The 25716-nt window shown below is 41.7% G+C and overlaps 2 protein-coding genes across 4 annotated transcripts in view; one reads left to right on the top strand and one right to left on the bottom strand.

Moving 5' to 3' along the window:
- pde8b (phosphodiesterase 8B) overlaps positions 1 to 12716 on the top strand; it is a 35731-nt gene extending 23015 nt beyond the window's left edge. For 2 of the 3 annotated variants that reach the window (XM_069164950.1, XM_069164941.1), the window contains 12 exons: positions 162 to 213; positions 1338 to 1415; positions 1658 to 1734; positions 2666 to 2830; positions 4112 to 4160; positions 4856 to 4985; positions 5497 to 5695; positions 6522 to 6739; positions 6839 to 6977; positions 7965 to 8132; positions 8270 to 8399; positions 9858 to 10060. In XM_069164950.1, the coding sequence (XP_069021051.1) occupies positions 162 to 213; positions 1338 to 1415; positions 1658 to 1734; positions 2666 to 2830; positions 4112 to 4160; positions 4856 to 4985; positions 5497 to 5695; positions 6522 to 6739; positions 6839 to 6977; positions 7965 to 8132; positions 8270 to 8399; positions 9858 to 9964 (1512 nt within the window). In that variant the 3' untranslated portion in view covers positions 9965 to 10060. Of the gene's footprint in view, positions 1 to 161; positions 214 to 1337; positions 1416 to 1657; positions 1735 to 2665; positions 2831 to 4111; positions 4161 to 4855; positions 4986 to 5496; positions 5696 to 6521; positions 6740 to 6838; positions 6978 to 7964; positions 8133 to 8269; positions 8400 to 9857 lie in introns of all 3 variants that reach the window. The other variant, XM_069164958.1, reaches the window with a different exon arrangement.
- A 1158-nt stretch (positions 12717 to 13874) lies between these two features.
- wdr41 (WD repeat domain 41) lies at positions 13875 to 22407 on the bottom strand. Its single transcript, XM_069164970.1, has 14 exons — positions 22199 to 22407; positions 21971 to 22046; positions 20431 to 20546; positions 19538 to 19586; positions 19187 to 19315; positions 19026 to 19088; positions 17604 to 17715; positions 17462 to 17524; positions 17267 to 17371; positions 16960 to 17144; positions 16752 to 16873; positions 15478 to 15563; positions 14498 to 14631; positions 13875 to 14387 (listed from the first exon to the last, which is right to left on the bottom strand). Exons 2-14 carry the CDS (start codon positions 22016 to 22018, stop codon positions 14247 to 14249), a joined length of 1353 nt encoding a protein of 450 aa, XP_069021071.1. The 5' UTR covers positions 22019 to 22046; positions 22199 to 22407; the 3' UTR covers positions 13875 to 14246.
- Between the last annotated feature and the right edge of the window lie 3309 nt (positions 22408 to 25716).

Here is a 25716-nt window from a genome sequence, read left to right as displayed (position 1 = left end):
TAATTCATATAATGTCAGAATTAGAGACATAATCTCACAGATTGGTATGTAGTCGACACGTCCGTTGGTGTAAAAGCACCTGCTGGTTATTTCCCTCACAGTGAAGGCAAAACAGCAGCAAACACCTGGACTTTAATCATGTCTGTCTGTCTGTCTGTCAGGTCCACAAGTTCAGCAAAGAGGAGCGATGCATCGGGGAACATTCTCAGTCAGGTGATATATTACACGACATATCTGTTCATTAACTGTCACTATGTCTTTTAACTAAAAATAAATATTTCTATGTAACGATAGCGAACACAAACCCAAAAGATAAAATGTAGAGAAAAGCACGATTTAGACTCGGTCCAGTTTGTTTACATTTGAGTCACAGAGGTGAAATATGGAGCCCCAAAACTACAAAAAAAACTATATTAAAAAAATGGGACAAATCAAAAATATATCTACATACATGAGTTAAAAATAAAGGTCTGATTGGAAGTAAAGAGGGAAAAAAAACAGTAAGGTTTTTGGTTTTTAACAAGTTAAAACATAAAAATGTTGATTTCTTTTTACACTCCCATTTAATTATTTGATAAACATATTAATTAATTGTCATGTTTTGCTATATGTGTCGGATTTGTCCTTTCTGGGCTTCACATCTCTTGTTCAGAATACTAAATATCTAATCATCTTTGATAAACCTGGAAGCTCATTTAACTATTCTTATTAATTTACTGAAGGTATTTCCAGAACCCACAATGACTTTTCTAAATATCTGGATGTTTCATTTTGGGGTTTTAAAAAAGAAGAAAATAACAGTTTTAAGCTCTTTTCAACACATTTTTTGTAAAATTATTTTGTTATCCAAACAAAAATTGAAGCCAGAAATGTAATACTCTTTGTAAATGGACCAAAAATAAGTCATTTTAGTTTCAGTTATGATTCTTCATATATAGATTTTTCTTGATGTTATTTCATATTTTTGTATGAAAATGATACTTTCTTCTTTCATACAATAAAAGGTAGGAGATAGATAATTTTCAGTTACTGGCATGTAAGCAAAGTCGTAACTTGAGGACGATCTTTTTTTTTTTTAATCAGCAAACTGACAATATCTTTTCATCCCAATGATTAGGAAATACCTTCAAAACAGGGATTTTGTCAAAAGAGTTCCTGAGTTAAAAAAAAAAAAAAAAAAAAAAATCACTGGATATTTATTTTTGCAGAAACAAAGATGCTTACAGTAACAATACATGTGGTTTAAACGTGCTTCAGAGGAAAAATATGATTATTATCTTTGAAATGAAACAAGTCTGTCCATCAGTCTGAAGATAACGTCCATCTCCTCCCTGCAGAGTGCCATTCTATACGACACAGAGACAGAAGGAAAGACTCGATCGATGCCCGATCGCTGAGCTCTCGTGGAAGTGACGGTAAGACTCTTCAAAGTGCATTCATCTTTTCTCTGAGCCGCGGTTTGAATGAATGGAGCTCCAGTTTGTGGAGAAGATGAGCAGAAAACAACAGAGACAGAGGGGATGAGATGAAACTTAATGGGAATTAAGTAAAGACAGGAAGAAGAAAGGAGAAATGGGGCGAAGAAGGAATGAAGAACAGTAAATCCAAAGGTCAGAGCCCCCTGCATTAGATTAAATTATCATTTTCTTTTTTGCAGCTCCCAGTTTTCAGAACCGAAGATATTCTTCTGTCGCCAGGATTCATTCGATGACTATCGAGGCTCCCATCACGAAGGTACGCTGCAGTCAGTCATTCTCTTATCCAGAAAACAAGGACTGTTGGGGCGGGGGGGCGGGGGGGGGGGGGGGGGCTTTCTTTTTTAATGGTCATTTAAAAACAGTTCACTGTTTTAGAACAGCTGCAGTTATTTTGGGTTATGGGATTTGCTTTTGGTGTTTTTGAGTCGTATTCGGGGTGCACGATGTGGCCGTAAAATAATATCGCAATATGTCTGTCTACGATATTCTTGGCGATATGACAAATAGTTTTTAATAGTTTTACATGTTGGTATACAGCAACAAATATTCATATAAACTGATGATTTTATTAAGTTTGAGGTCAACGTTTGTCTATTTATAAATGAATTTTGGGCTTCAGTTGCACTTTTATTTCACTTGTTTTTAGTAAGTTGAATTGTTCACCTGGGATGTTACATTTTTGTTATCACATACAAAATTGAAATAGGCAAACCTAACAGCAAAATGTCCATATCTTAGTGAGAATTAGTCCTTAGTCCAATTTGATAGTTAAACCTATTTTATTGAAATAGATTCATATGTGAACCTTTCTTACTGACAGTAGACAGATTAACATAAACATCAAATTATATAACAAATGTATGACCCCAGCATCATGACAGGAAGCTGTACGCAGGGACAATTTGAACCCGGTCATGCTGTAGGCTGCATCCTAACTCTAAAGTGTACAGTGTACCGTACATCACTTCGCCTCCTGCTGCAGGCACTGTGATTCTCTGGTGTGTTTCAGAAGCCGCTTTATTTGGCTGTTGTGCCCCAGACATGATTTCCACAGCATCACATGCACATCTCCATGACACATCCGCACACAAAGGAGCACTCTGTTACGGCATTACCGCAGAGGCCTCTGTGCATTCGTCGTGTGTTTTGCAGCAGAGTCTGGACTTTTTCTTCTCCCTCGTCCTCAGGTGATAAACATCATCAACGCGGCCCAGGAGAGCAGCCCGGTGACGGTCGCCGAGGCTCTGGACCGAGTGCTGGAGATCCTGAGGACCACGGAGCTCTACTCACCTCAGCTCGCCTCCAAAGAAGACGACCCCCACACCAACGACCTGGTCGGGGGGCTCATGAGCGTAAGAGGCCGTTAGTGTACTCGACTCACTGCTGAGTTCATCTCTAAGAAGAGATGCCTGAAATGTTTTATAAGAAAGGGCAAGACACAGACTGACCAGGTGATGAACGTAAACTCCGTCACGCAGGCTACACTTGCTTTAGTGCATTCACACCGATGGGTATGTCAACATGCACTGGGGAAAAAAACCGAGTAAGAAACTCTGGACATTTCTCACTCTCAGCTGTCGTCATTTCGACTACGTAACAGAAGGGGAGGGACGAACAACTTATTTTCAAAGCGCTGAAAGAAGCGGTCGAGAAAACTGCAGCTGCTGCGACAAACACGGTGCAACTCAAATGTAGCTGTACACGCAAAAGTGTTCACGAAGTACCGCTATATCGTACAGCGGGAACGGAAACACGTTCATTTTTATGTAAAACAATCAAACAAAGTCGGCAGATATGTTGGCGGGTGATACGTTCAGATATTTTGATTTGAGACAACGGTATCCAGCTGAAATTTATACGCAAGCGTACTAATATGTAGCCTAGCGTACTACATGGAAGTGTACTAACGAAAGTATGAGAATTGAGACGCGGCACTAAACTTCTTTTAATCATCTTGTAGAAATGTTCTGACCTCATGTGTATTATATTGAACATTCTTGTTTAACCAGGAAATATTTGGCTTCTAAAATCAAATCATTTTTTAAAGTGCCAGCAGTCTATGTTTATTTAAATCTAATCTGTTGAATAAACTGAACTATGAGGTGAGTCACTGCACAAACACATGTCTGTTCTGAGAGCAGGTTTTTAACTCCATCTCTAAAGTTTAAAGGCTGCTCATACCGCGTTTCTTTTTGTCTACAAATGCCATAAAAAACAAAAAGCACCAGTGAATTAATCCTAACAGGTATCATCTGTGTATCCAAAGCGTCATACACTGCAAGTTATCTATGTGCCACAGATCTACATCTTCAAATACAAGAAATACTCATAAAAGTATCATCCGCGCATTAATCCACAGCTGAAAACGATCTCCAATAAATGCATCATTCCCTCCAGTTTGATTAAAGCAAGTTAAAAACTACAGAGCTCATTTTTTCTGGGAAAATCACTGTTACGTCTTCAGCAGGTATTAGAGTCAAAGTCAGTCAGAGTGCAGACAGTCAGACAGACACAGTGATGGTTTTAGTGTCCCATTGGGATATTTTGATGTTAAGAAAACTATAGGATAACATAAGTTTATTCGTCTAAATTTATTGTTTAAATTATGGAGCAATATTTCTTTTTTTCTGCAGGACGGACTGCGGAGACTCTCGGGGAACGAAGAATATGTTTTCTGCAAAAGTAAGTTCTTAAAGCTTCACTGTATTAATGCAGAAGAAGAAAGAAAAGTAGGAAGAAAAAAAACAGGGACTACTGACATGTTTTTAAGAGTGAATTCACAAAAACTCAATTATCATGTAAATCACCGTAAAATGTTTGAGAAAGTTCATTTATTTAAGACTGAATTTTTTATTTTTTTTTAAACTAACAATGAGGTTATAGATGGATGTTATATTTTAACCTCTGTTTCTCATCTCAGAGATTATGGAACTTCTGTCTTGACTGAATATCAAGAATAAATATGAAGTTTAAGGAGGTTATTGATGTGATGAACGGCTCCCAATGTTCCTTTAGAGTGTGATTTCTTCCATCTGAGTTCATGCTGCCCTGTTATGATGACTGATGTCATGAGAGCACTTCACTGAGACAAGATCTGAATCAGGAGTGTGTTTTCTGATCTTGAGAGCTGCAGCTCCATCACAGCTGATTCAGCTCTTTAAACAAACTCCATCTTTCCATCCCCCCACCCCCCTTCTCAGAGGATGCGATCAACAGAACGAAACTCTCTCCAGTGTGCTAGATTATGTGTAGCTGTTACAGAGCCATCATTATTCTCTCTCAGAGTCCACACGGAGCGCTCTCACTTCATCCCTTTTATGGTCACATCACCTTGAACGGCGTCTGTCTGTCTGTCTGTCTGTCTGTCTGTTTGTTAGATATGAGCCAGAGCCAGCTGGCCATCCCCGTCACCCTGAACGATGTCCCTCCGTCCATCGCCGAGATGCTGAATGATGAGGAGTGCTGGGACTTCAACATCCTGGAGTTGGAGGCAGCGACTCACAAAAGGTACTCGGACGATGGAGTAAAGGAAGACAGAAAGAGCCCCAAATATCCAACAAGTCCTTAAAACTCACACGATCACACAAGTCGTGTGGTGCTTTTCTCAGATACAAACCACTACTGGTTAGGTTCAGGCACACTCAATAACTCTCCATAAAACCACTAGTTGTTTTTACAGGTTGGTGTTTTTGTGTTGATTGAACAACTGCAACTATTCTTGTAAATACAACAAACTATTTTTAGTTTACGACTATTTTCACTCAACGGAAATCTACTTTTCTAAAACTACAGTAGCTCAGTACCCTGAGTCATTTCAGTCAGGGTAAAGGAATAAAGATATTTAACTGATAATTAAATCATACACGAGGAGAAAATAATCTTAAAAAGATGAATATGCATGAAGAAGGGATGAAAAAGTCACCACAACGATGCAGAAACCAGTAAAAGTTGAGCCGAGTTTGTTTCGGTAGTTTTGATGTTAAACTCGTTCCGTGCTCTCTCCTCTGTTCCTCTGCAGACCGCTGACTTACCTCGGACTGAAGATTTTCACCAGTTTCGGAGTGTGTGAGTTCCTGAGCTGCTCGGAGGCGACGCTGCGCTCCTGGCTGCAGCTCATGGAGGCCAGCTACCACTCGTCCAACTCCTACCACAACTCCACACACGCCGCCGACGTGCTGCACGCCACCGCCTACTTCCTGCGCAAGGAGAGAGTCAAGGTTAGAGGAGAGACACGCCGACACGACGTCCACACTAACATACTTAACTTTTAAAATGCGTACTTTTTACTGTGTACCGCAGTTAATCATCAAAACACCTTACTTCACTCTTTTCTAAGTAATTTTTGGGACAGAAACAGTCTCTGAACTTTGATCGCCTCTTGTACGAGGGTGGATCAATAAGTTCTAAGACGGCTGCTCTTGCATGTGAACCGCTGGTCCGGCGCTTCAGGTCGGGAGACACCAGGGGGGTTTTCTTTGTGCACCATGAATTCGTCCCCTGGGGTCAGACTGTCAACACAGAGTTCCGCTGGGACCTTCTGAGGGGAAATATTCACTGCAGACCACCTGAACTGTGGCGCCATGGCAATAGGCTTCTCCAACATGACAACACGCGCAACTTTCTCGCCCACAAAAGCACAATCGCCACTTTTGTTGAACAATGATTTGTCACAAACTTTGATGTTCGCTCTCTGCTCAAGTTTCAGGTGTGTAAAACATCTCTGACGCACCCGAACCACCGTTCACAGTAACATGTGGAACTCAGGTGCTGATTTTTATCGACCAATAAAAGTTGGAGCACTTCCTGATTACGGTTCTTCCTTCCTTCTCCTCCGTGCACGTCGCGTGGCTGCACATCGATCGAACGCAACAGGAGCAGCCTCTGAACTTACTGATCCACCCTCATATGCGTTTTCATTATAATCCATCACACAGACTGATTTAATAACAGTATAAGTTTTAATGACCAGTATCTGCCTCCGTACCGTGCGTGTAGAGCGGTCCATCACCGACGTCCCCCCCTTCGTCTCCTTGTCTCCTTCAGAGCAGTCTGGAACAGCTGGACGAGGTGGCGGCGCTGATAGCGGCCACAGTGCACGACGTGGACCACCCGGGCCGGACCAACTCCTTCCTGTGTAACGCTGGCAGCGAGCTGGCCATCCTCTACAACGACACGGCCGTGCTGGAGAGTCACCACGCCGCGCTCGCCTTCCAGCTCACTGTACGGGACGGCAAGAGCAACATCTTCAAGAACATCGACAGGTCGGTAGCAGCCGGTACATCTTTCCTACAGGGAGGACTTTACAGCGCTTTCACATATCAGACCGACGCTGATCTCATTCTGTCCTCCGCTGCCGACAGGAATCAGTTCCGAACTCTGCGACAGGCCATCATCGACATGGTGCTGGCCACCGAGATGACCCGACACTTCGAACACGTCAGCAAGTTCGTCAACAGCATCAACAAGCCGATGGCCGCCATAGAGGAGACCAGCACCAGTGTGAGTGGGGGGGAAGGTGTGGGGGCTGTTTAGTGTTTGATATTTTAAGATGAAGAATCTCAGAGAGGAGCCAGAAAAAATGACGACTCTTTATTTTATAAACTCTTATTTTACTAATGATTTATTTTTGTTGTTTTGGAGAAAACTGTAATTTAGTACAAATACAGACAGGAAAGGAAAAATGAAGATGAAGCTCTGAGACTGTTTTAGTTTTTAATATTGTGTTGATTTCCAATAAATATTCATTGGTTATTTAATTATAGTTTATACTGAATTATCTCTATATGTGGAATTGTAAACTCACCCGTGTTCACATTTTTTGCAGTTGATCCACTACGCACCCAGTAAAAGGCAGGTCCTCGATTAGATCAGCTGGAGGGACGCTCTGTGGGAGGGTTAGGATTAGGGATGGACCAGCCAATCAGGCTGCAGGTCACAGATGTTCCTATTTTCACCAAAATTAACACCAAATTTCTTTTCTGGAAACTTTCTATTAAATTATTAGAAAATTACAGAATCAAGGCAATATTCGAAGAATGAGGGAAATTCTTCAAACTTGCCAAAAACACTCACTCGGTACCAACGATGAACTGATGAGATTTTGCTGGTCAAAGGTCAGGTTCCCCGTCACCTTACATTTTTTTTTTCTCTTTCTCGTGAACGTCATATCTCAGAAACATCTGGAGAAAATATTTTTAAATTTGGCAAAAACATTCACTTTAACTCAGAGATGAACTGATGAGATCTGGTGGTCAAAAGTCAAAGGTCAAGCTCCCTGTGAGTTCACATCCGTCTGCCACTGTGAATGGGATATCTCTGTGCTGTCAAGGATTGAGTTGTGTGTGAACCAACAACATCTCTTGAGTTCAGACAGAAAAGCATGTAAACTTCCACGTTAGCGACGGCGTACAGCTGCTCGGTGGTGATTCTTTTTGTCTCGTACGTGCAGATGCTAATGTCTGAATGTCCGCCACGTCTCTCCTGCAGAGCATGAACAGCGACTGCGAGGGTCAGGCCAACATCAGGAACTCCCCAGAGAACCGCCTGCTGATAAAGAGGATGCTCATCAAGTGTGCAGATGTGGCGAACCCGTGCAGGCCGCTGGAGCTGTGCATCGAGTGGGCGGGGCGGATCTCTGAGGAGTACTTTGCACAGGTGTGTTGTCGGCGCGACTGCAGCGCAGTTTAATGGAGCGGTGCAGTCAGTTAGTGTCTGTTAAAGGAGGCAGCTGTTTATCCAGGTGGAGTAACTCTTCCCGTTATCCTCCCCTCATCGTTCTCTGTGTGTTTCAGACCGACGAGGAGAAGAGATTAGGGCTGCCCGTGGTGATGCCAGTGTTCGACAGGAACACCTGCAGCGTGCCCAAATCCCAGATCTCCTTCATCGACTACTTCATCACTGACATGTTTGACGCCTGGGAGGGTGAGCCACGTTTTCTGACGTCTTTGTTTTATTCTGTTGATTCCTCGTGATTTCAGTCGTTTCCGTTTGGGTTTAGGAGATCCGCTGTGTTCCTAAAATAGATTTACACGTATATTAAAACTGATTGTGTGAGCAGGTCAGAGGTCGTGAGCCAGACTGGTGTCGCATTCATGCTGCTTTACAAACTGAAATATTTACTTTCAAAGAACTAAAGCGCCTGCTGTTCAGAGGAAAGAGATTTTAGTGGAGCTTCCTCACCTGCTTTTATTTCCCTGAAAAAAAGTTTGATGTCTGTTCTCTGAATTGTTCCACATTGTCATTTGATTGCGATTTCTTCATCCTTTTATTAAGTGTTTCAATCTTTTAGCTGAGCAAATGAAGGAGAGGTTGAGCATGAACTTTTACTTCTGTTATCATATTTTCCTGCAGAAAAAGTTTGCTCAGATTGCTAAAGAAGATGCAGCTGAAAGCTCCAGTAGCAGCAAGTGAACGGCAGAATTTTGCATCAGCTAAGTGTAGTTTGAGGGAGCTAATACATTTTCTATGGGAACGGGTACCAAGACAGACACCCGCTGACTCTCTTGTCCTCTGCTGCCTTCACTGATGTCTTCATTTTACAGGACAGAGATGAAGAGTCATAAAGAGTAGCGAGGGACAGTCTGGTCCAGAAACCGGCTCTCCTCATTTCCACTGAACTTAGTCTTGGTTCCCCGAGAGAGAACTTGTTTACTGTCAACGCAGCTCTGATGTCACGGAAAGTTTCCAAATGTTAGTGGGACTGAGGGAAGCTCAGGGCGTCAGGGGAGGGGAGGGGAAGGGGGTAATGGGGGTGGGCGGGGGAGGGGGGGTGTGGCGGCGATGGGGGTTTAAGATCGGTCGGGTTGGATCGGGACGAGAAGTCGAGTAGAACGTCGCTTAAACACAAACACACAGCTCTGGAGTCAGAGAGGTCACGGTGAGGTCACGGTGGGGTCACGGTGAGGTCACGGTGAGGTCATTTCATGGTTTAATATTGTAAACTGGATATTTGGGGGCTTTGGACTGTTAATTGTTAGCTGGGCAATATTTTACAGAAGTAGTTGTACCATTTAGTATTTTTTTTTCTATTTAATTGAATAAGACCTGAAATATAGTTTTGTTTTCTTCCCGTTTCCGTAACCAGAAAAATGACATTCAATACTTCAGAGGCCGTATGTCCTTCAAAAATAAAACCGCTGTATTTGAAATACTGAAGACTTCGAAATAGTTGGACTTTTTTTCCTACACACATCTACATCCACGAGCTGAAAAACACTGCGGTTTTCAATCGGACATTTCAAAGTGCAGATGGTCGTGTGAGAACTGCTTGAACACAGAAATGAAAACCTGTGAATGGACCTTTTAAATGCACCAAACACCCGTGTGCTCGTGGTTCTTCTCCTTCCTCTACCCGCCTGATGTTTGTGTGTCTCCTCGCAGCCTTCGCCAGCCTGCCCGGTCTGATGGAGCATCTGTCGGAGAACTACAAGTACTGGAAGAACCTGGACGAGATGAAGTGTAAGAGCCTGCGTCCTCCTCCTTCATGACCGGCTCCTCTCCTCCTTCTCCTCCTCCTCCTCCTTCTCCTCCTCCTCCTCCTCTTCCTCCTCCTCCTCCTCCTCCTCCTCTCGTCCATCACTCGGAGCAGGGTAGGACAGTGAACGCAGCCCTGCAGCGGGGCAATGAGTCTTCTCAGCGGTGGTTTGACGGAGAGCTGCGTCCTGAAGTCGACTAACGAACACCGAGGCGCCGCTCCCTCCTGAAATCACAGCTTCTCTTCTCGCAGGTCGTCGTTGGAGGAGCTCGCTCGACTCTCTGCTGCCACTTTAAGTATTTCTCTGTGAAAGCGTGTGGAGCTCAGCGCCGTACAGTGGAACACCCCAAGACACACTGCACTTTATCCCAGCAACACATTTCCCTGCTTTTCACAGTTAATAATCGCTTCCACTTTTTCATTTTCTGTCTGTGTATCGCTATAAAAGAAACGTGGACAAGAAGAGGTGACGAAGTGTCTCAGAGACGCTTTCAGCGGACGTCAAACTGCCAACGTGTGAAGGTGCTCCGCTGGGAATCTTCTTTCTCACACTTTGACTTGTTTCTGGGACCAAATCCTTCACGCTCCCTGTGTGGAAACTTTTCCTAAAAGAGGGGACGTCCACAGACAGTGAGGACACCGTCCCAGCCAGCACACGGACTTTCCTAAATGTCCACCCCCCATAAACAGAGGTGACATCCTAAAGGGCTGTTTGTTTGTGGTGACAGGTGGATTTTAAGGTCACGTAGCTGCAGAACAGGTTGGGAAACATCTTATTTGATAACTTAATGTTGTGTTTCCTTCTATCACCGCCCTGTGTGCACTGTGAGAGAAGCCGGTGGGGAGGATGGAGGTACTGCACTGCATCAGAGCTGCTCACGTTACACTCATAGCTTTGTGACACTAACTGTAGACATTTGCACCCCAAAAAAGCACGACGAGACGAATCATATCTGAACAATATGGGCTTTCTGTGAGAGTGCATCAATCTGTGAGATGAGCCGGACAGACAGACGTACGAAGCAAGCAGCAGATCTATGTCGTAAAAGCAGCATCTGTCTGCAGCTGACGGCTCTCGCGTTGTTTTTATTGTAAAGTAATTTTACTGCATTTAAGAAAAATATCCACGATTCACCTAATTTAACTCTTTTTTTTCCTAAATTATTTGGATTTCAGAAAAAAAACCTTAAAAAAAAAGCCATCAGATGGAGATCTGTACGAGGTGACTGCCCCCTGGTGGCGATGGAGAAGTGGTACAAGGTCAAATTTATGTGCAGTGGTGCATCATGGGTAAAATCAGATGAACGGGAATGTATTTATTGGGCGTGATTTGGGAAAATAAAAAACAAAGATTTGTTTTAAACAGAAGCTTTGGCATCTTTCAGGTGTTAAATTGTGATATGAACACATGAAGGTGAAACATTGTTGGTAACCAGCAACAGACACTTTGATATGATAAATTATTCAATAAATTAAGAAAATTGAATGAGAAACCAAAATGATTAGCAGTTAAATTCTGTAATTTCATGACGTATTACCGAGTCTCCTGAAAATAAATTTCATGTGTTAAAATTTACAACACCTGAAAGATGCCTAAGTTTCCGTTTAAAACAAATCATTGTTTTATTCCCAAATCACGCCCAATAAATACATTCTCGTTCATCTGATTTTACCCATGATGCACCACTGCAATTAACGAGGGAGGACGTGCAGCTCCGTGTTTTAATCTGTATTAACTGATTATTTAAACAGTATTAACCGAAGGCACAGGGAGCTCTTTACAGGTGCCTTATTCTCTGGTCATCTTCACAGAAACGGTCCCTCCTCTCCTCGACACGCTAAAATATGGCAAGAAAAGCCATTCGTGTTTAGAAATGAGACGTCTGTGCTGCAGTTTGGAGTCAGTTCTGATATTTCATCCCGAGTTTGAAATACTAAAATTGTTTTGTTTTGTTTTTGTTTTTTTAAGACAGAAGCTGAATCAGGTGCAGTCGGCTCAAATGTTGTCGTTTCAGTTAAACTGGTCACATGTACAATGTGTTCACAATGATGTCATTTTATCGAAGGTCTTAATCGACGCCTTAAATCTCTTCATGTCTCACCGAGTCCGTCTGTGAACTAGCTGCTGTTCCTGTAAATAATCTGCCAATTGCATCTGTGCTTTGCATTTTTTTTTTTTTTCCTGCTTTCATAACTTTTGTTTTCGATGTTAAACGTTGTCGTTGACTTCCAGAATATCTCAAGTTTTTCTGACAGCGAGTTTACCGTGGCTCCACGTCCGAATGTTTCCTGTCTGCTGTCACTGATCATCAGAAGATATTTTTTTCTACTCTATCCACGGAGATTTAAATATGTCAGACTTCATGCCTTTTCTGCCGATATCAGTGAGATGAGCTCTGTAGAGCTGCTCGTTACGAGACGATCAGCCTTCATTTCCACTTCTTCTTCCTCTGTGACACGGATAGCAGTGACAGCGAGAACGTGCCAATCATGTGTTTTCTACCATTTATAAATGGAACAATAATTAGAAAAAGCCATTATAAACATGAAGACTTTTTTTTTTTTTTTTTTTTAAAGGATAATAATTAGCGGCCACGAGAGCTGTCGTGTGTTTTGAAGTATTTTACTGCCTCGTAGTTACAGAAAGCTTCACACCTTTCATGTTTTCTGCTCTCGCTGTCTTATTTTGAGGTTTTCTGTCAAACACTAAAATGTATTGTCAGAGACAATGAAAGCATTCTTTAAATACAGAGTCGTTACATCAATTAACACATTCAGAGTTTGAAATCTGTTTCTTTGTCGAGAGTTCGGATGAGAAGATTTAAATCACAGACATCTGTCCGACATCCTGTTTGTTTGACTCTAACAAAAACAGGATGTCTGACAGGTGTTTGTAAGACGTCAGATAATAAGTGGAGTTTCTGAGATTGTGTAAAGATGTATTCACTTTTATTTTATCTTAGGACAAAGTCAGACAACTTGTCTCCGTATTTTCACTCTTTGTGCTAAGGTAAGCCAATCGGGTGCTGTCTTTATTTAACGAACAGATACGAGGTGAAATCAAAAAGTTCAGAGACCGTAAGAGACCGTGATGCATACGGAGCAGGAGGATCGACAACCTTCATGAGGAAGTATTCAATGATCAACATTGAGTTCACAGAGTTCCACACGTTAACGTGACCACTGGTACGTGAACGTCTGTGATGTCACCATGGACCTGAAACCGGAGCAGAGAAACATCAGATTTTATATCAAACTCTATAAATGGTCAACAGAGACCCTTGAAATGCTTCAGAAAGTCTACGGCGATGAAGCGAGGTGTTCTGAGTGACAGTCGCGTTTCAAGAGGAGGCGGAGCTTCACCGTCCAAGACCGAAGAAGGCGCGTCAGGTCAGGAGACACCTGGTGGGTTTTCTTTGTGTCACCGTGAGTCAACACCGAGTTCTGCTGGGACCTTCTGAGGGGAAACATTCACTGTGAACCACCTGAACTGTGGCGCCATGGCAACAGGCTACTCCTACACGGCAACACGCGGGTATCGTAGCTCCCTGCGACTCTTTTCTGTTCCCCGAAATGAAGATCAAGCTGAAGAGTCGCCGTTTGGCCACTAGCGGAGAATCACAGATGGTTCTTGATGTGCTTTCCAGAACAACACTTGGGAGGAGCACTGGGAGCTTCAAAACAGACCTACTTTAAAAGGAGGCGGCGGCCAGATTTAAATAAGGAACAGTGTTCGGTTGCTATGGATGCAGTCTCTGAACTTTTTGATCGCACCTCATATGAGAGTGGCATCAGTTTACTCAAGTAATCCTCAGCACGAACACAAAAAAAAAAGTATTAAATTTAAAAAAATCTATGAGTGCAAATCAATACAAGCAGAAGCAGCTTTCACATTTCCTCACAGAACAACTTGAAGACAAGGATGAGGGAAAAAAAACTAATAATGACATTTAAGAAACAGGCGTTTACAGCGAACATGAAGACTGCAGGTGGCGGATCTACCGGCTGAGCCTGGACACGCCCCCTGAATGTGATTGGACTAATATTCTTTCCATAACAGGTCATGTTTGGCACAAAATAACTTGACTTCACTCCAACATCACACCGTTAAAATCAAAAAGTCTTTCAGTGTGTTTCTGAAGTTTTTAAAATCTTAAGTCTTCAGTCGAACAATAAGCGGTCCATTATTAATAAATGTAAACAGTCGTCCCGCTAAATAAAATCCAAGCGATTCGTGAGCAACATCGAGCATCCCCCTCCCACCTCTCCTCTCTTTCAGGCTGCAGGGTCAAAGGTCACAGGCCTCCCTTCTCCTCCAGCCTCTGGAAGAGCGCCAGGCTGCGGAGGTGCGACTGTCTGTCTCCGTTCTTCCACAGAATCAGCAGGTGGTCCGCGGAGCAGGTCACCAAGCCGTTCTCCTCGAAGCTCACAAACATCTGAGAGAAGCCCAGAAAGGGATTAATGAAGCACCGCCAGAGACAGTCAGAGGAGATTATTATTCCGTGACAGGAAGCCTGAAGTAGGACACGTTTTTAACATCGTGTACCTGGACGGCTCCCGAGTGTCCGATCAGATCTCCGGTCAGCTCCAGGGTCCTGATGGTGGGGACGTCCACCACCTTCTTAGACGGAGGACCAGGCGGTTTGTTGGAGCGGCCGAAAGTCCACATCCCAAAGAACCCTGGGTAAACAGACAGGAAAATAAAGACCAATCCTGTTTATAACCATGGATTAAAGACGATAAACGGCAAAGTTAATACAGATTGTACTTCTTGCACAAACTGATGCTGTTGAAAATATCATGACCGTATATTCAAACAACTTCATCAGTTGGCTTCTTGTGTGTTGTAATATAACATATCCTCCTTGTGTCACCATGGTTACCCTCACATCTGTCCATTTCAGCTATTTCAGTCTGCACATGTGCAGCCACTTCCTCAAAGTTCGTGTGATTCTTCTCCTGTATGGATGCAATGTTTGACAATCTCTTCAAAGTCAAAAAACGTATTACCAAACTGAGTTCATGTGCTGAAGGAGACCGAATTAATTAGTTCCTAAAACTGATTCTGATGTACAAGTTTATCAACATAGCATCTCGTATTACATGTGCAATGCACGCGGTTTGGATTATTATCACAAATTGGACCTTTATATTAAAATATCAATTTATTCCGGAAATGATTTCACTTTATCAATTTCCACTTTATTTTCAAAAGCAAAATAAAAAATAAAAAATTATATAGATACATTTATTTTCTTTAATTTCACAATTTTCACAATACATATATGATCTTTCACAAAGAAAATAATAATTTTGTTCTCAAATGAAATATCCAGCAGAAGAAATGGGACAATGGCGTCCGTCTTCATTATGTCTACAAGGGTGAACGGAGGATGTGAAGTATTTAACATCCAAACGTGTGTGTGTGTGTGTGTGTGTGTGTGTGTGTGTGTGTGTGTGTGTGTGTGTGTGTGTGTGTGTGTGTGTGTGTGTGTGTGTGTGTGTGTGTGTGTGTGTGTGTGTGACCTGGAGAGGCGGGTTCTGCAGGTAGAGGTAAGTCCTGGATCTCCCACATCCTCACGCTGCCGTCTTCAGAGCACGACATCAGCTCGCTGAAAGAGACGCCGTCACACAGTTTCATTTACAGAGTTCACTGACAGGATGCAGCTTTGATTTAGAGAATATAAAAAAGCAAACATGTAACAGTCATATCTGTAAGGTTTTAAAATGTATTCAGTAAACCTGCTGCCTAAATGTCGACTCATTCTACAAGTTAATGAAGGAGCTGTTGGGAGTTTTGTGTTTTACTAAAGAGATGCTGGACATTTTTTAGCTTTGTTAAAATCCCAGTGGCGCCCTCATGTGGAAGACAAACAGAGTACAACTTCTTGCACTGATCAATGTGGACCAGTGGTTTTTAGATCTGGTTGTGAGGTAAATCTGGTACATATGAAGGTGATAAACCACATTTTTTGTTTTTTTTTCTTGTGAATTATAGAATAGCAGGGAAAAAAACTGTCGTCGGATGAACTGGTCACAGCTGTTAAGAGACATGCAGCCAATAGAAAAGGAGTATAAAGTAGAGATTGTTCTGTTTAAAGGAATCATTGTTCGGCTCAATAAGCCAAGTGTGACCAGGTTTTATATATATATATATATATATATATATATATAATATATATATATCCACTAATAACTCTGTGAAGGTATTTTTGTGTCTTTATTATGCAAAAAAAAAAAAAAAAAAAACAGCTTTGAGAGCAAATTTCTTGCACTGCAATCCAAAATCATCAGTATGTCGTCGGCATGGACAACATGAAATACAACCAGAGTGAAAGTCATGTCGTCACATTTTAAAGCATTTCAATAGATAAATATAACATAAGCAGACCTTTAAATGTAGCTCAACACAGTCCTCTACAGTGTCTGCAGACATGCTGTGCGGATGCAAGTCAAACCCACCAATAGAAACTCACGTCTCAGCCATCAGCGTTTGTCCCGCCCACAATAAAACCACACGTTTTTGACTCGCTCCCAAAAAGTTTAGTTTTGTAAGCTAAATTCTGAATTCAGTGACCAAAGATTTTTTTGAAATGCAAATAATTTCGTTCTGAGTTTATAAAGTTTTACTTACAAACTTAATTCTTGAGAAAATTGTTGTTGTTTTTTTGGCTGCATAATAAAGACATTCATCTTCGTCCACTTTTCTACAGAGAAAACTAATTGTCTCTTGAATCAAACTAAAAACATGTTTTTCTGTCACACTTTGAGGAAAAACATGAATTGTGTTAAAATCCTACCTGTCAGACAGCATCATGGTGTGTAACACATTAGAGTCGTGGGCCACTTTCTTGTAGGCCACCACTGACTTGATCTGAACGTTGTACACGTACAGGCCGCTGCCCACAGCTGCAAGGATCAGCTACAAAACACAAATATACCGTTTTAATTATGGATCACACCATGAAACGTCGTATAATGTTTTCAGGGTACATAAACCGTCCTTACCTTTCCGTTGGTGGTCAGGTGCTGGATGGACATCTCGCTGGGTTTGGGCGCGCCCAGTCGGATCTCGGTCTGAGAGCCGGCCTGCGACTCCTCCCACAGGATGTGCTCGTAGGCCAGGATGTTCCAATCAATGGAGTCCCATAAGATCAACTCGCCTGCATGGGAGCCGCTGGCGAAGAGTCCGTCTGAGGAACCAGGAGGGAAATGACATCAACCACAGGGGACAATAAACAATTTAGGACATCAAAAAAAAAAAAAAAAAAAAAATATATATATATATATATATATATATATTAGTTAAACAGACCGTTGATGTTAATGAGAGCTCTGATCTGGTCCTGGTGATCGGACAGACAGCAGATCTCAGCCACAGACACAGAGGAGTCAGTGGAGACGGTCAGCCTGTAGATCACTGCACAGAGGAGGACCAAGGAATTAACTGAAATAAATCTATTATTTTCTGTATATTGTCCTCTTAATTCAATAAAAGTCTGTCTCTTACATATCTGTTTGTCCATCGCAGCTGCGATGCAGTTCTTGGGCAGCTCGATCAGAGCAGTGATTCCTGCAAACAGCCAACAAACATTCATCAGTTTGTGTGCAAACAGCAGCATCGGGGGTGCACACGGTTGGTGGTTCCCTACCTGTGTCGCTGTGGTTCTGTTTGTGACACTGCAGCTGGAAGTCTCCGCTCCACACACACAGCTCCTCCCCGCCGGAGACCCACAAACACAGCCGCTCCAGCACCAGCAGACACTGACGGGGAGACGGAGAACAGCATGAAGCCATGTTTGTATTTCATTGTCACACACACACACACACACACACACACACACACACACACAAAATATCAGGGAAGGAGAGAAATCTAATATAATTAGCCTAAAGATGCTGCAATTAACCTTCATCTGCGATCAAGCCGTTACCGTTTTCTATCTGAAATTATAACTGGCAGAACAACCTTCAGTGTCACATTTTAATGAGTATGTTTCATATCCTGCCAACACCGACTTTACTGCACAGAGAGATGACGGCAGTAACCTTCTAATGTGAAGAAGAACCAACACTTACCCCATGTCCCGTATAGTAAAATATGTCATTAATAATGAATGCAGCATTCCTGGTAACTGTAAAGAGATTATTTACTGACAAACTGCCTTTAATTTTTTTTTATTTAAAGTTCAAATATTTAATTCTGTGATAAAATTTCAGACTGGATTTTGTCAGGTTAACGAACAAAACAAAAGTACCATGAAATGCACAAAGCAGAAATGTACAACATAAGTATCACAACCAGAAACATGGAATAGATTCAGCACTAATTAGAAGTCAAATATACAGATAATAGAGCATCACAGATGATGATATTTAATGGCTACTGAAGAGAAACTGAATATTCTTAGTAAATTCTGTGGGTCTGAGAATAATCTTACAGTTAAATAATGGAACTTAAAGCTCCAGATTTCGACTCCTTTTTTATGAAGCCTCCAGTTTCTGTCCGTCACCATCTGTCAAGAAGGAAATGACCATATTTGGAAAAACTGGGGTAGGAGCCAGCAGTGGATCTGACTGATCTGATTGGAAACCTGACGATACTAAGTCCCGCCCACCGATAGCTGTAACCTGACTGCACCAGAGGCCTGTCAATCAAACAGACACGCCCCCAAAAACACTTCTTTTTGAAGCTTATTTTCTAATTAATGACAGATTATTTTCAGATGGACCTCCAGAAAACTAATAAGGAGGAGTGACTTTAGCTAACAACACCGAGATCACTGGTGGAGACATTTTATCGACTTTGTATTTGATGAGAGAAGTTGAATGGGAGTCTATGGAGACGGAGGTTTTTTGGAGCCAACCTCTAGTGGCACTCGGCAGTACTGCAGCTTCAGGCACCTCTGCATCGGTCTCATTTTTCAGACTCGGAAGCTATGAACACTTTTGTATTCAGTCTGCGGTTTTAATCTCACTGTGCATATTTAACACAATTACTTTTATTTAAAAAAATAATTTAAAAAAAATAGGTAGGTGCAGGTGTGAAAGAGGTTTCAAAGGTGTTCAGTTACCTTTACAGAAGACTGGAGATCTTTAATGGTCTGAACCCTGTTGCCTGTATCAGGATCCCACAGCTGATGAGTAAAGATTAAGGAGAATCAAACCTGAATCACAAACACAACAGTGTTCATGTTTGAACGTGTCTGCGTTGTCAGTTTTTTCTTGAGGATACGCTAAGACTTCGGTCCGAGGAGGCGGTGATGAGCGAGGTGTGCGACGTGACTTCATTCTTACAGGTGAAGGTGGTGATGGCTGTTATCTGCTGGGAATGACCTCGCAGCGCCTGCAGCCTCTCGCCGGTCTGAAAGTCAGACAAAGAAAATGAAGCATCAGCAATCAGTCTCACTGGGTTGTCTGTAGTTTCACTATAAGGGCTGCGCCAAATATCGATGTTTTTTTCGTTGGGAGATATAAATAAAGAATATGAAACTGTGTATCGAAGGTTTAACCCGCTTCAAAGAAAATATTGAGATTTATATTGTATATCACAATACACAGAAATAATCAACATGCAACGTTTTACCTCGACATTCCACACCAGAACCAGACCGTCATCCCCTGCAGAGGCACATCTGGAAAACACAAGAGGAAAGGAAAGAGTTTGAGGAATACCTCAGCTGAGACTGTGGAGGCCTCATCTTCAGCTGACGAGTCAAACACTCAGACAATCTCTATTTATGTGAGCGATCCTTTCCCGCTGGTCCATCTCCACCTGGGAAACCTTAAAAAACATCTGTCCGGGGGCTTATCACCTTAACGTGCCCTCTGACCCCGAACCATGGCCCCCGCCTGCTCCCTGAATCAACAGACAGGATGAAACACAGAGATAAAAATGAGAAGAGAGGAACTGTCGAGGATACGTTCTCGGACTTCAAAAGCAATCTGGAGAGAATTTTCTGGCCTTTGCCCCCCGACTGTGGCACTGTGAGCGAAGAGGACGAGACCCAGAGGAGGGGGTGATTACTGGAGGAGACCAGGCGTGAACGTGAACACACACACACATACACATACACACACACACACACACTTAGCTCCGATATAAATCCCAATCTGAGCACTTATGCAGACCCACTCTAGCGTACCAGGGTGTAGTCCGCTTCCACAGAGCAGCGCAAAGAGGAGAGCAGGTGCACAACCTTTATATATGTGTGTGTGTGTGTGTGTGTGTGTGTGTGTGTGTGTGTGTGTGTGTGTGTGGACAGCATTAAAGGGCTATACTGTACTGTGCACACACAATCACACAGTGGTGATGATTGGGCTCTTGTCATGCTCTGTAAGTTTTCTGTAGGTGAGGATCTCCTGTCAATCACAGAGGGATAGAGGCCAGCCAAGGGTAGAGAGGGGAGAGAGAGTGTGTGTGTGTGTGTGTGTGTGGGGGGGGGGGGGGGGGGGGGGGGGGTGCTGTGGTCTACTTACCTGAAGTCATCAATCTGCACCAGAAATCGAACAATGTCAAAATGTCCTTTCAGCACCTGCAGCTCAGTGAAGCAGTTTTTGGGCTGTTCCTCTCCGATGCACAACACGGAGCTTTTCTGCACACAAGACGGAGAGCGGTGAGACAAACAGGCTGCAGCGAAGTGGACCAATCAGACACGAGAGACGAGAACAGGGGTGGACAGCCAAGGAAAGTAATTAGGTACAATTTTAAGAAACATGCACTTAGTATTTCCATCTTCTGCTGCTTTAAACATCTATTTCACTTCAATTAAAGGGAGAATACAGCGATGCAAGTCTGCACTGATCTGACAGCTACAGTGACTTTTAAGACTCTGATTTAACATTAAAACAACACGAGTTTATAACATACAGTCCAGATTAAACCAGTGGTTCTTACTTTTTGGCTTACGACCTCTCAAAAAAAAAAACAGTCAAATTAGGGCTCCTTCACATGTACCACATTTCTGTTAGTTCACCAACGAGACACTTCCGATCAAACCTTCTCATTTGTTTTCACTAAATCATTAAAGCTGTTCAAAGCACAACGAGCTAAATTTTTTTGAAATATTTGACCAGATTTGCATCACAGAACTTTTTCTCTCCTTTCCTGCCTTCATCAATCATCTACCAATAAAAAAAAAAAAAAAAAAAAAAAAAAAATCAACAGAAGCTGTTTGACCTGTTGCTTATGTTAATTATATAACGTGTATACCTGTTCGACATATGAAATAGTCCTGTGGTTAAGTTTGTTTATCATTTTTTTAATCTCTATGTGTATTTCCTCCTAAACATTGTCGTATCGTGCAGTATCAGTGACATTTTTTTAACTTCTAAAAACTTAAAACGTACTTTAAAAAAAAGAAATGAACTGTGGTTTCTTATTCCCAACATGATCAGTTTTATTATTACTATAGTTGTCTTATCTTTATTGGGATATATTCCCCCATTCGATTGGTGTCATGTTACTTTCAGCTTCTTGTATTTGGGTTTTTAGTTTTTCTCCAGTAAAATATCTCAGAATTTCATCCATCACAGTAGGAAGAGTTTAGTTGTATTTACACACATAGACAACTGCAAAAAAAAAAAAAAAAAACATAAGAGAAATAAAACACAAGGGCATGTGACAGGAAAAGAGACAAATCAACTCAAGAAAAGATAAATAACAACAAACAAGATAAAAGCTTAAAAAAAGAGAGAAACGTACAAAAATGAAGACCTGATTAGTCTCCACAGATTAAATGAGATGGCAATTTATATTTACATTTTTCAGAAAGTAGAAACTTCTCGATACAAATGTACTGATGACATGTGAAGGAATATTATTGTTGTAAAAAAAAAAAGAGAGAAGTGGAGATGATGGCGTTATAAGAATAAATGAAACTGAAAGAGGGAGTTGCTCAAAGACAATAAAAGAGAAATCCTGATATTTGATGTAAATTCAGTCAGGACCCTGCAGCAGCAGCAGCAGCAGCATCAACACCTTCACACGTCAGCTGTCTTTACGAGAACTTAATTTTACCTCCACTGAACCCTGAGCCTCTCGACCACCGAGAATCCACCGCAGCATGACTTCGTGTTTCAGGGACCGACCTTAGCTGAGGAAACAAGAGTAAAAAAAATAAACAGTGTATCTGGACGTTTTCTCTGAATATGAGCCACGGAAATGAATACGAGTCACAGAAATGAAGCGCAGCAGCAAAACAGAGAGCGCAACGAACAACCTGGCTGCAGGTGCTTTAACTCTTACCAGTCATTAGCATAGCACAGAAAATACGGCGAAACACTTCCGCTTGGTTGAATGTCGTCTTTTCTTTTTCTCTTTTTTTTTGACTGCCTCGTGGGAGGACTTTGACATTTAAAGTCCCTGTTCGTTGATCAACGTGACGCTAATGCTGCAGTATTGAAGCTACGTGTTGCAGAAATTCAGTCACGACCATAACAAACCGTTCATGTGACTCAAACTACGGAAGCTTTTCACGGACAAGATTCCCTCAGGTCGCTTTATATTTTGGGAAGCGAGAGTTCGGACTTCTGTGTTAAATAATAACTTCTTTATTCATTCATGTCGAGTTGAATTCAATTCCGTCATCTTCATTTGCAAATATTAACTAAGATATAGAAAAAAAAAATGTTGTATTTCCTTCTGTTTATCAGAATTAAGCAAATTCAAAACTACTGTTTCAATAACGTATTTTTTTTTTCCTACAGTCTTTTAGATAATGTTACATTAACCTTAAAAGTCAATATTAATAACAATGATACTAATTTTGTTTTTATACAACACTTTTCTAAACTTAGATTAAAACGTTTTTCATGCACAAATAAATTATAAGCAACAACAAAACAATTAGACTACAGCATAAAAAAAAAACATAAAATGTGAGAAATAGCAGTAAAACAAGAAATAAAAGTGAAGCATGTAGATAGTGGTGAAAAAGTATGTTTTAAGAAGAGATTTAAAAGATGTAAGATGTAGGCTTTTAAATTGATAATAATGATACTAGACAGTGTTACAGTGTCCCTTAGCACCAACACTAAAATATCAATCAAATTGCAGAATGGTGACAAAGACAAAACCCCAATAAAAACTGAATTAAAGAAACAAAACATACACACGATACAAATAAAAAAAGCAAAAACATAAAAAAGAATCCAAACTCTTCAAATTCTTTGGCAGCTATTTCAACATCTGCAAGGCCCTGATAGAAGCTTAGTATCCTTTGGTCTTACAGTCGGTATTTAGACCCGAAAAGATGCAGATTAAATACAATAAATCAGAAGTTTTGATAAGAGACTGTCCAATTGAAAGAAGTCCTAATTATGACATACATAAAATTACCAGCACAGTTAAATAAAAAAAAATGGCCCAGCTTGGATGAAAACTGCCCAAACTGGCAACGTTGAATGCAAATAGTTTTATTTTAAACAGCTGTCAAGAAAAGATGAAGCTTGTTCACATCTTAAACACAGACTCTTTCTTCCTTCAGCAGATGGACATGAAAACAGCCTTCTAGTGTCAAACTCTGCACAGTGATCATCTATTTAAAAGTAAAATATATTTTGCACAAGAGGTGTGCTTGAATGTTTCAATCAGATGTTCAAATGAGCGTCGTTCACCTTCTTACAGGCAGATGGCAGTGTGCAACAATCCCACGAGAGAAGAGGAAGGTTCAAACCTTCATTTTCAAGAGAAAATCAAATATTATTTCCAGTTTTTTCCTCTTTTATTCATACAAATTATGAGTATAATTCTTGAAAGATAAAATCAAATCATTTGTTTAGTTCTCCTGGATGAACTCTGTCTACAGTTGTTCTTATTTCTCCTCCTCCTTCCCAGGACTTCTGCATTAATGTTGACCTGCTCTCCATCCATACCTTCTTTCTGCACTCTCCAATCTCCTCCTCAGTGTATCCCCTGTTAGCACACACACAGTCACACACACAGTCACACACACAGTCACACACACAGTCACACACAGCACCTCGGCTGTGTCTGCTCTGCTCTCCCGATTGAGACGACATGCAGTGTAGGGCCTGTGACCTTCATGGTGGCTCAGATCTGCGGCTGGCACTGATTTCTGATTTAGTGTCGATCCGCCGCGCTTGTCAGGGGCTGCGAGGTGCTTTCCATGCGGTAATAGAAAAGCTCAAGGGCAGCTGGAGAGAGGAGGAGGGTTAGGGAGAGGGATCGGTGGAGGTGGAGTGGATGGCTTTTAGATGTGAAAATGGGCTCGGCTCTGTTTGTTTTACCTCAGTATCTGTCACACGTCTGAGTGGACGGGTCAAATACCACAGAGGAGTGTTTGGAGTCAGAATATAATTCATGCAAAAGATGTGAGGGAATTGGATCCAAAGCAACAAGGCACGCTTGTGGCTAAAGCTAATTTCAGTTTGCTTGTTTAAACTGTTTAACCTCTTAGTTCAGCATTTAAGTGAAGCCCAAAGACCGTTTGTAAAAATGGACTTAATTTCCAGGTTTGAAAAGTAAAGCCAATGCGCAAGTGTTTTAAAGTGTAATGTCACTGAGGGCCACTAGGGGCTGGCTCCATAGACTCCCATTAAAAAAAACATCAAATACTCTCCTGAAATACAAAGTCAGTAAATGTTTTCCACAAGCCATCATGGTGTTATTAAATAAACTCCCTTCTTTTGATCAGTGTTCTGGTCCTTCTGGAAATATTTCAATATTTAATTAGATATGAGACCTCAAAGAGTTTGATTGACATGCCTGTGGTGCAGTCAGGTTGCCGGTACAGGTGGGTGGGGAATAATGTCTTCAGGTTCTCAGTTAGATCCATCTCTTGTTCCTCCCAAGTTTGTCCAAATATGGTCACTCCTGGTTTTAAAAAAAACAAGATGATGACAAAATGACAGAATGGAGGCTTTAAAACGGCAGCTCTTAAACCAATGGGTGACATCACTGTCGGTTGCCAATTGGTGAAAAAAACATTAAAATAAAAAAATTACTTAAAAAGTTTTAAGTTTGCCCTGATTATGGCACTCAATGAAAAACCATCAAATAACTTTAATTATCTTAAATATTATCTGAAAGTAAGGCATAAATGTAAACCATTTCATGGCAATTTATCCAATCATTGTCAAGAAATTTCACTAAAACCTATAAACGTCATCCTCATGGTGGCGCAACAGGAGACATCAGAGGATCACCACAGTCATGAAGATACCATGAATGTATGTACTCAAGTTTTATGATAATCCATCGGCTAGATGTTGAGATATTTGAAGAGCAGGTGGACATTTTAACCTGCTGGTGGACATAAATGAAAAGGACCAACCAACAGACATTACCACCGTCAGGACGCTAACCAGGCTGCAAAAAATACAAGAAATATAAACCACACAGGAAATGTGTCAGGAAGAAAGAAGAAAGAAGAAGGTGAGGAAGAGATTCAGAGGAGGAAGAGCGAAGGTCTGCTGGGTGCAGTGACCTCGGTCCGGTGTCGACGAGGTGTCAGATATGACCAATGGCAGGAATCAGCTGAGAGCTGAAGTCATGATGGGACGGCCTCCGAAACATCCACACCACTAAAGACCAAAGAAAGTCTGCCTGCTCCCTCCTTCCTCCTCCATACCGCTCCCATCTCCGGCCTGTAAAGGAAAACAAATGGTTATGATGATGGAAAAGGAATTAAGTTGTAATTTAACAGTAGGCCAACAGCAGTGTTGAATAACAGGCTCCGTCCGTTGCTGCTCGGAGGTTCTTGTAGCAGAGACCAACACACCTCACTGTCCCTCTTCATCAGG

The sequence above is a fragment of the Embiotoca jacksoni genome, unplaced genomic scaffold, assembly GCF_022577435.1.
Source record: "Embiotoca jacksoni isolate LCO1_2020_lvr unplaced genomic scaffold, fEmbJac1.0.p SCAF_10, whole genome shotgun sequence".
NCBI classification, from domain to species: Eukaryota; Metazoa; Chordata; class Actinopteri; family Embiotocidae; genus Embiotoca; species Embiotoca jacksoni.
The sequence above is the reverse complement of the archived record's forward strand: the minus strand, read 5'-3'. Positions and strand labels throughout refer to the sequence as shown.

Bases quoted from the DNA above. Each gene is read 5' to 3' on its own strand.
- wdr41 (XM_069164970.1), bottom strand. From the start codon at position 22,018: ATGCTGCGGTGGATTCTCGGTGGTCGAGAGGCTCAGGGTTCAGTGGAG. The intron at 17,525-17,603 runs GTAGGGAACCAC...GGCTGTTTGCAG, and splicing joins ACAGAACCACAGCGACACAG to GAATCACTGCTCTGATCGAG. The intron at 14,632-15,477 runs GTCACACACACA...CTGTTTACCCAG, and splicing joins TGCAGAACCCGCCTCTCCAG to GGTTCTTTGGGATGTGGACT.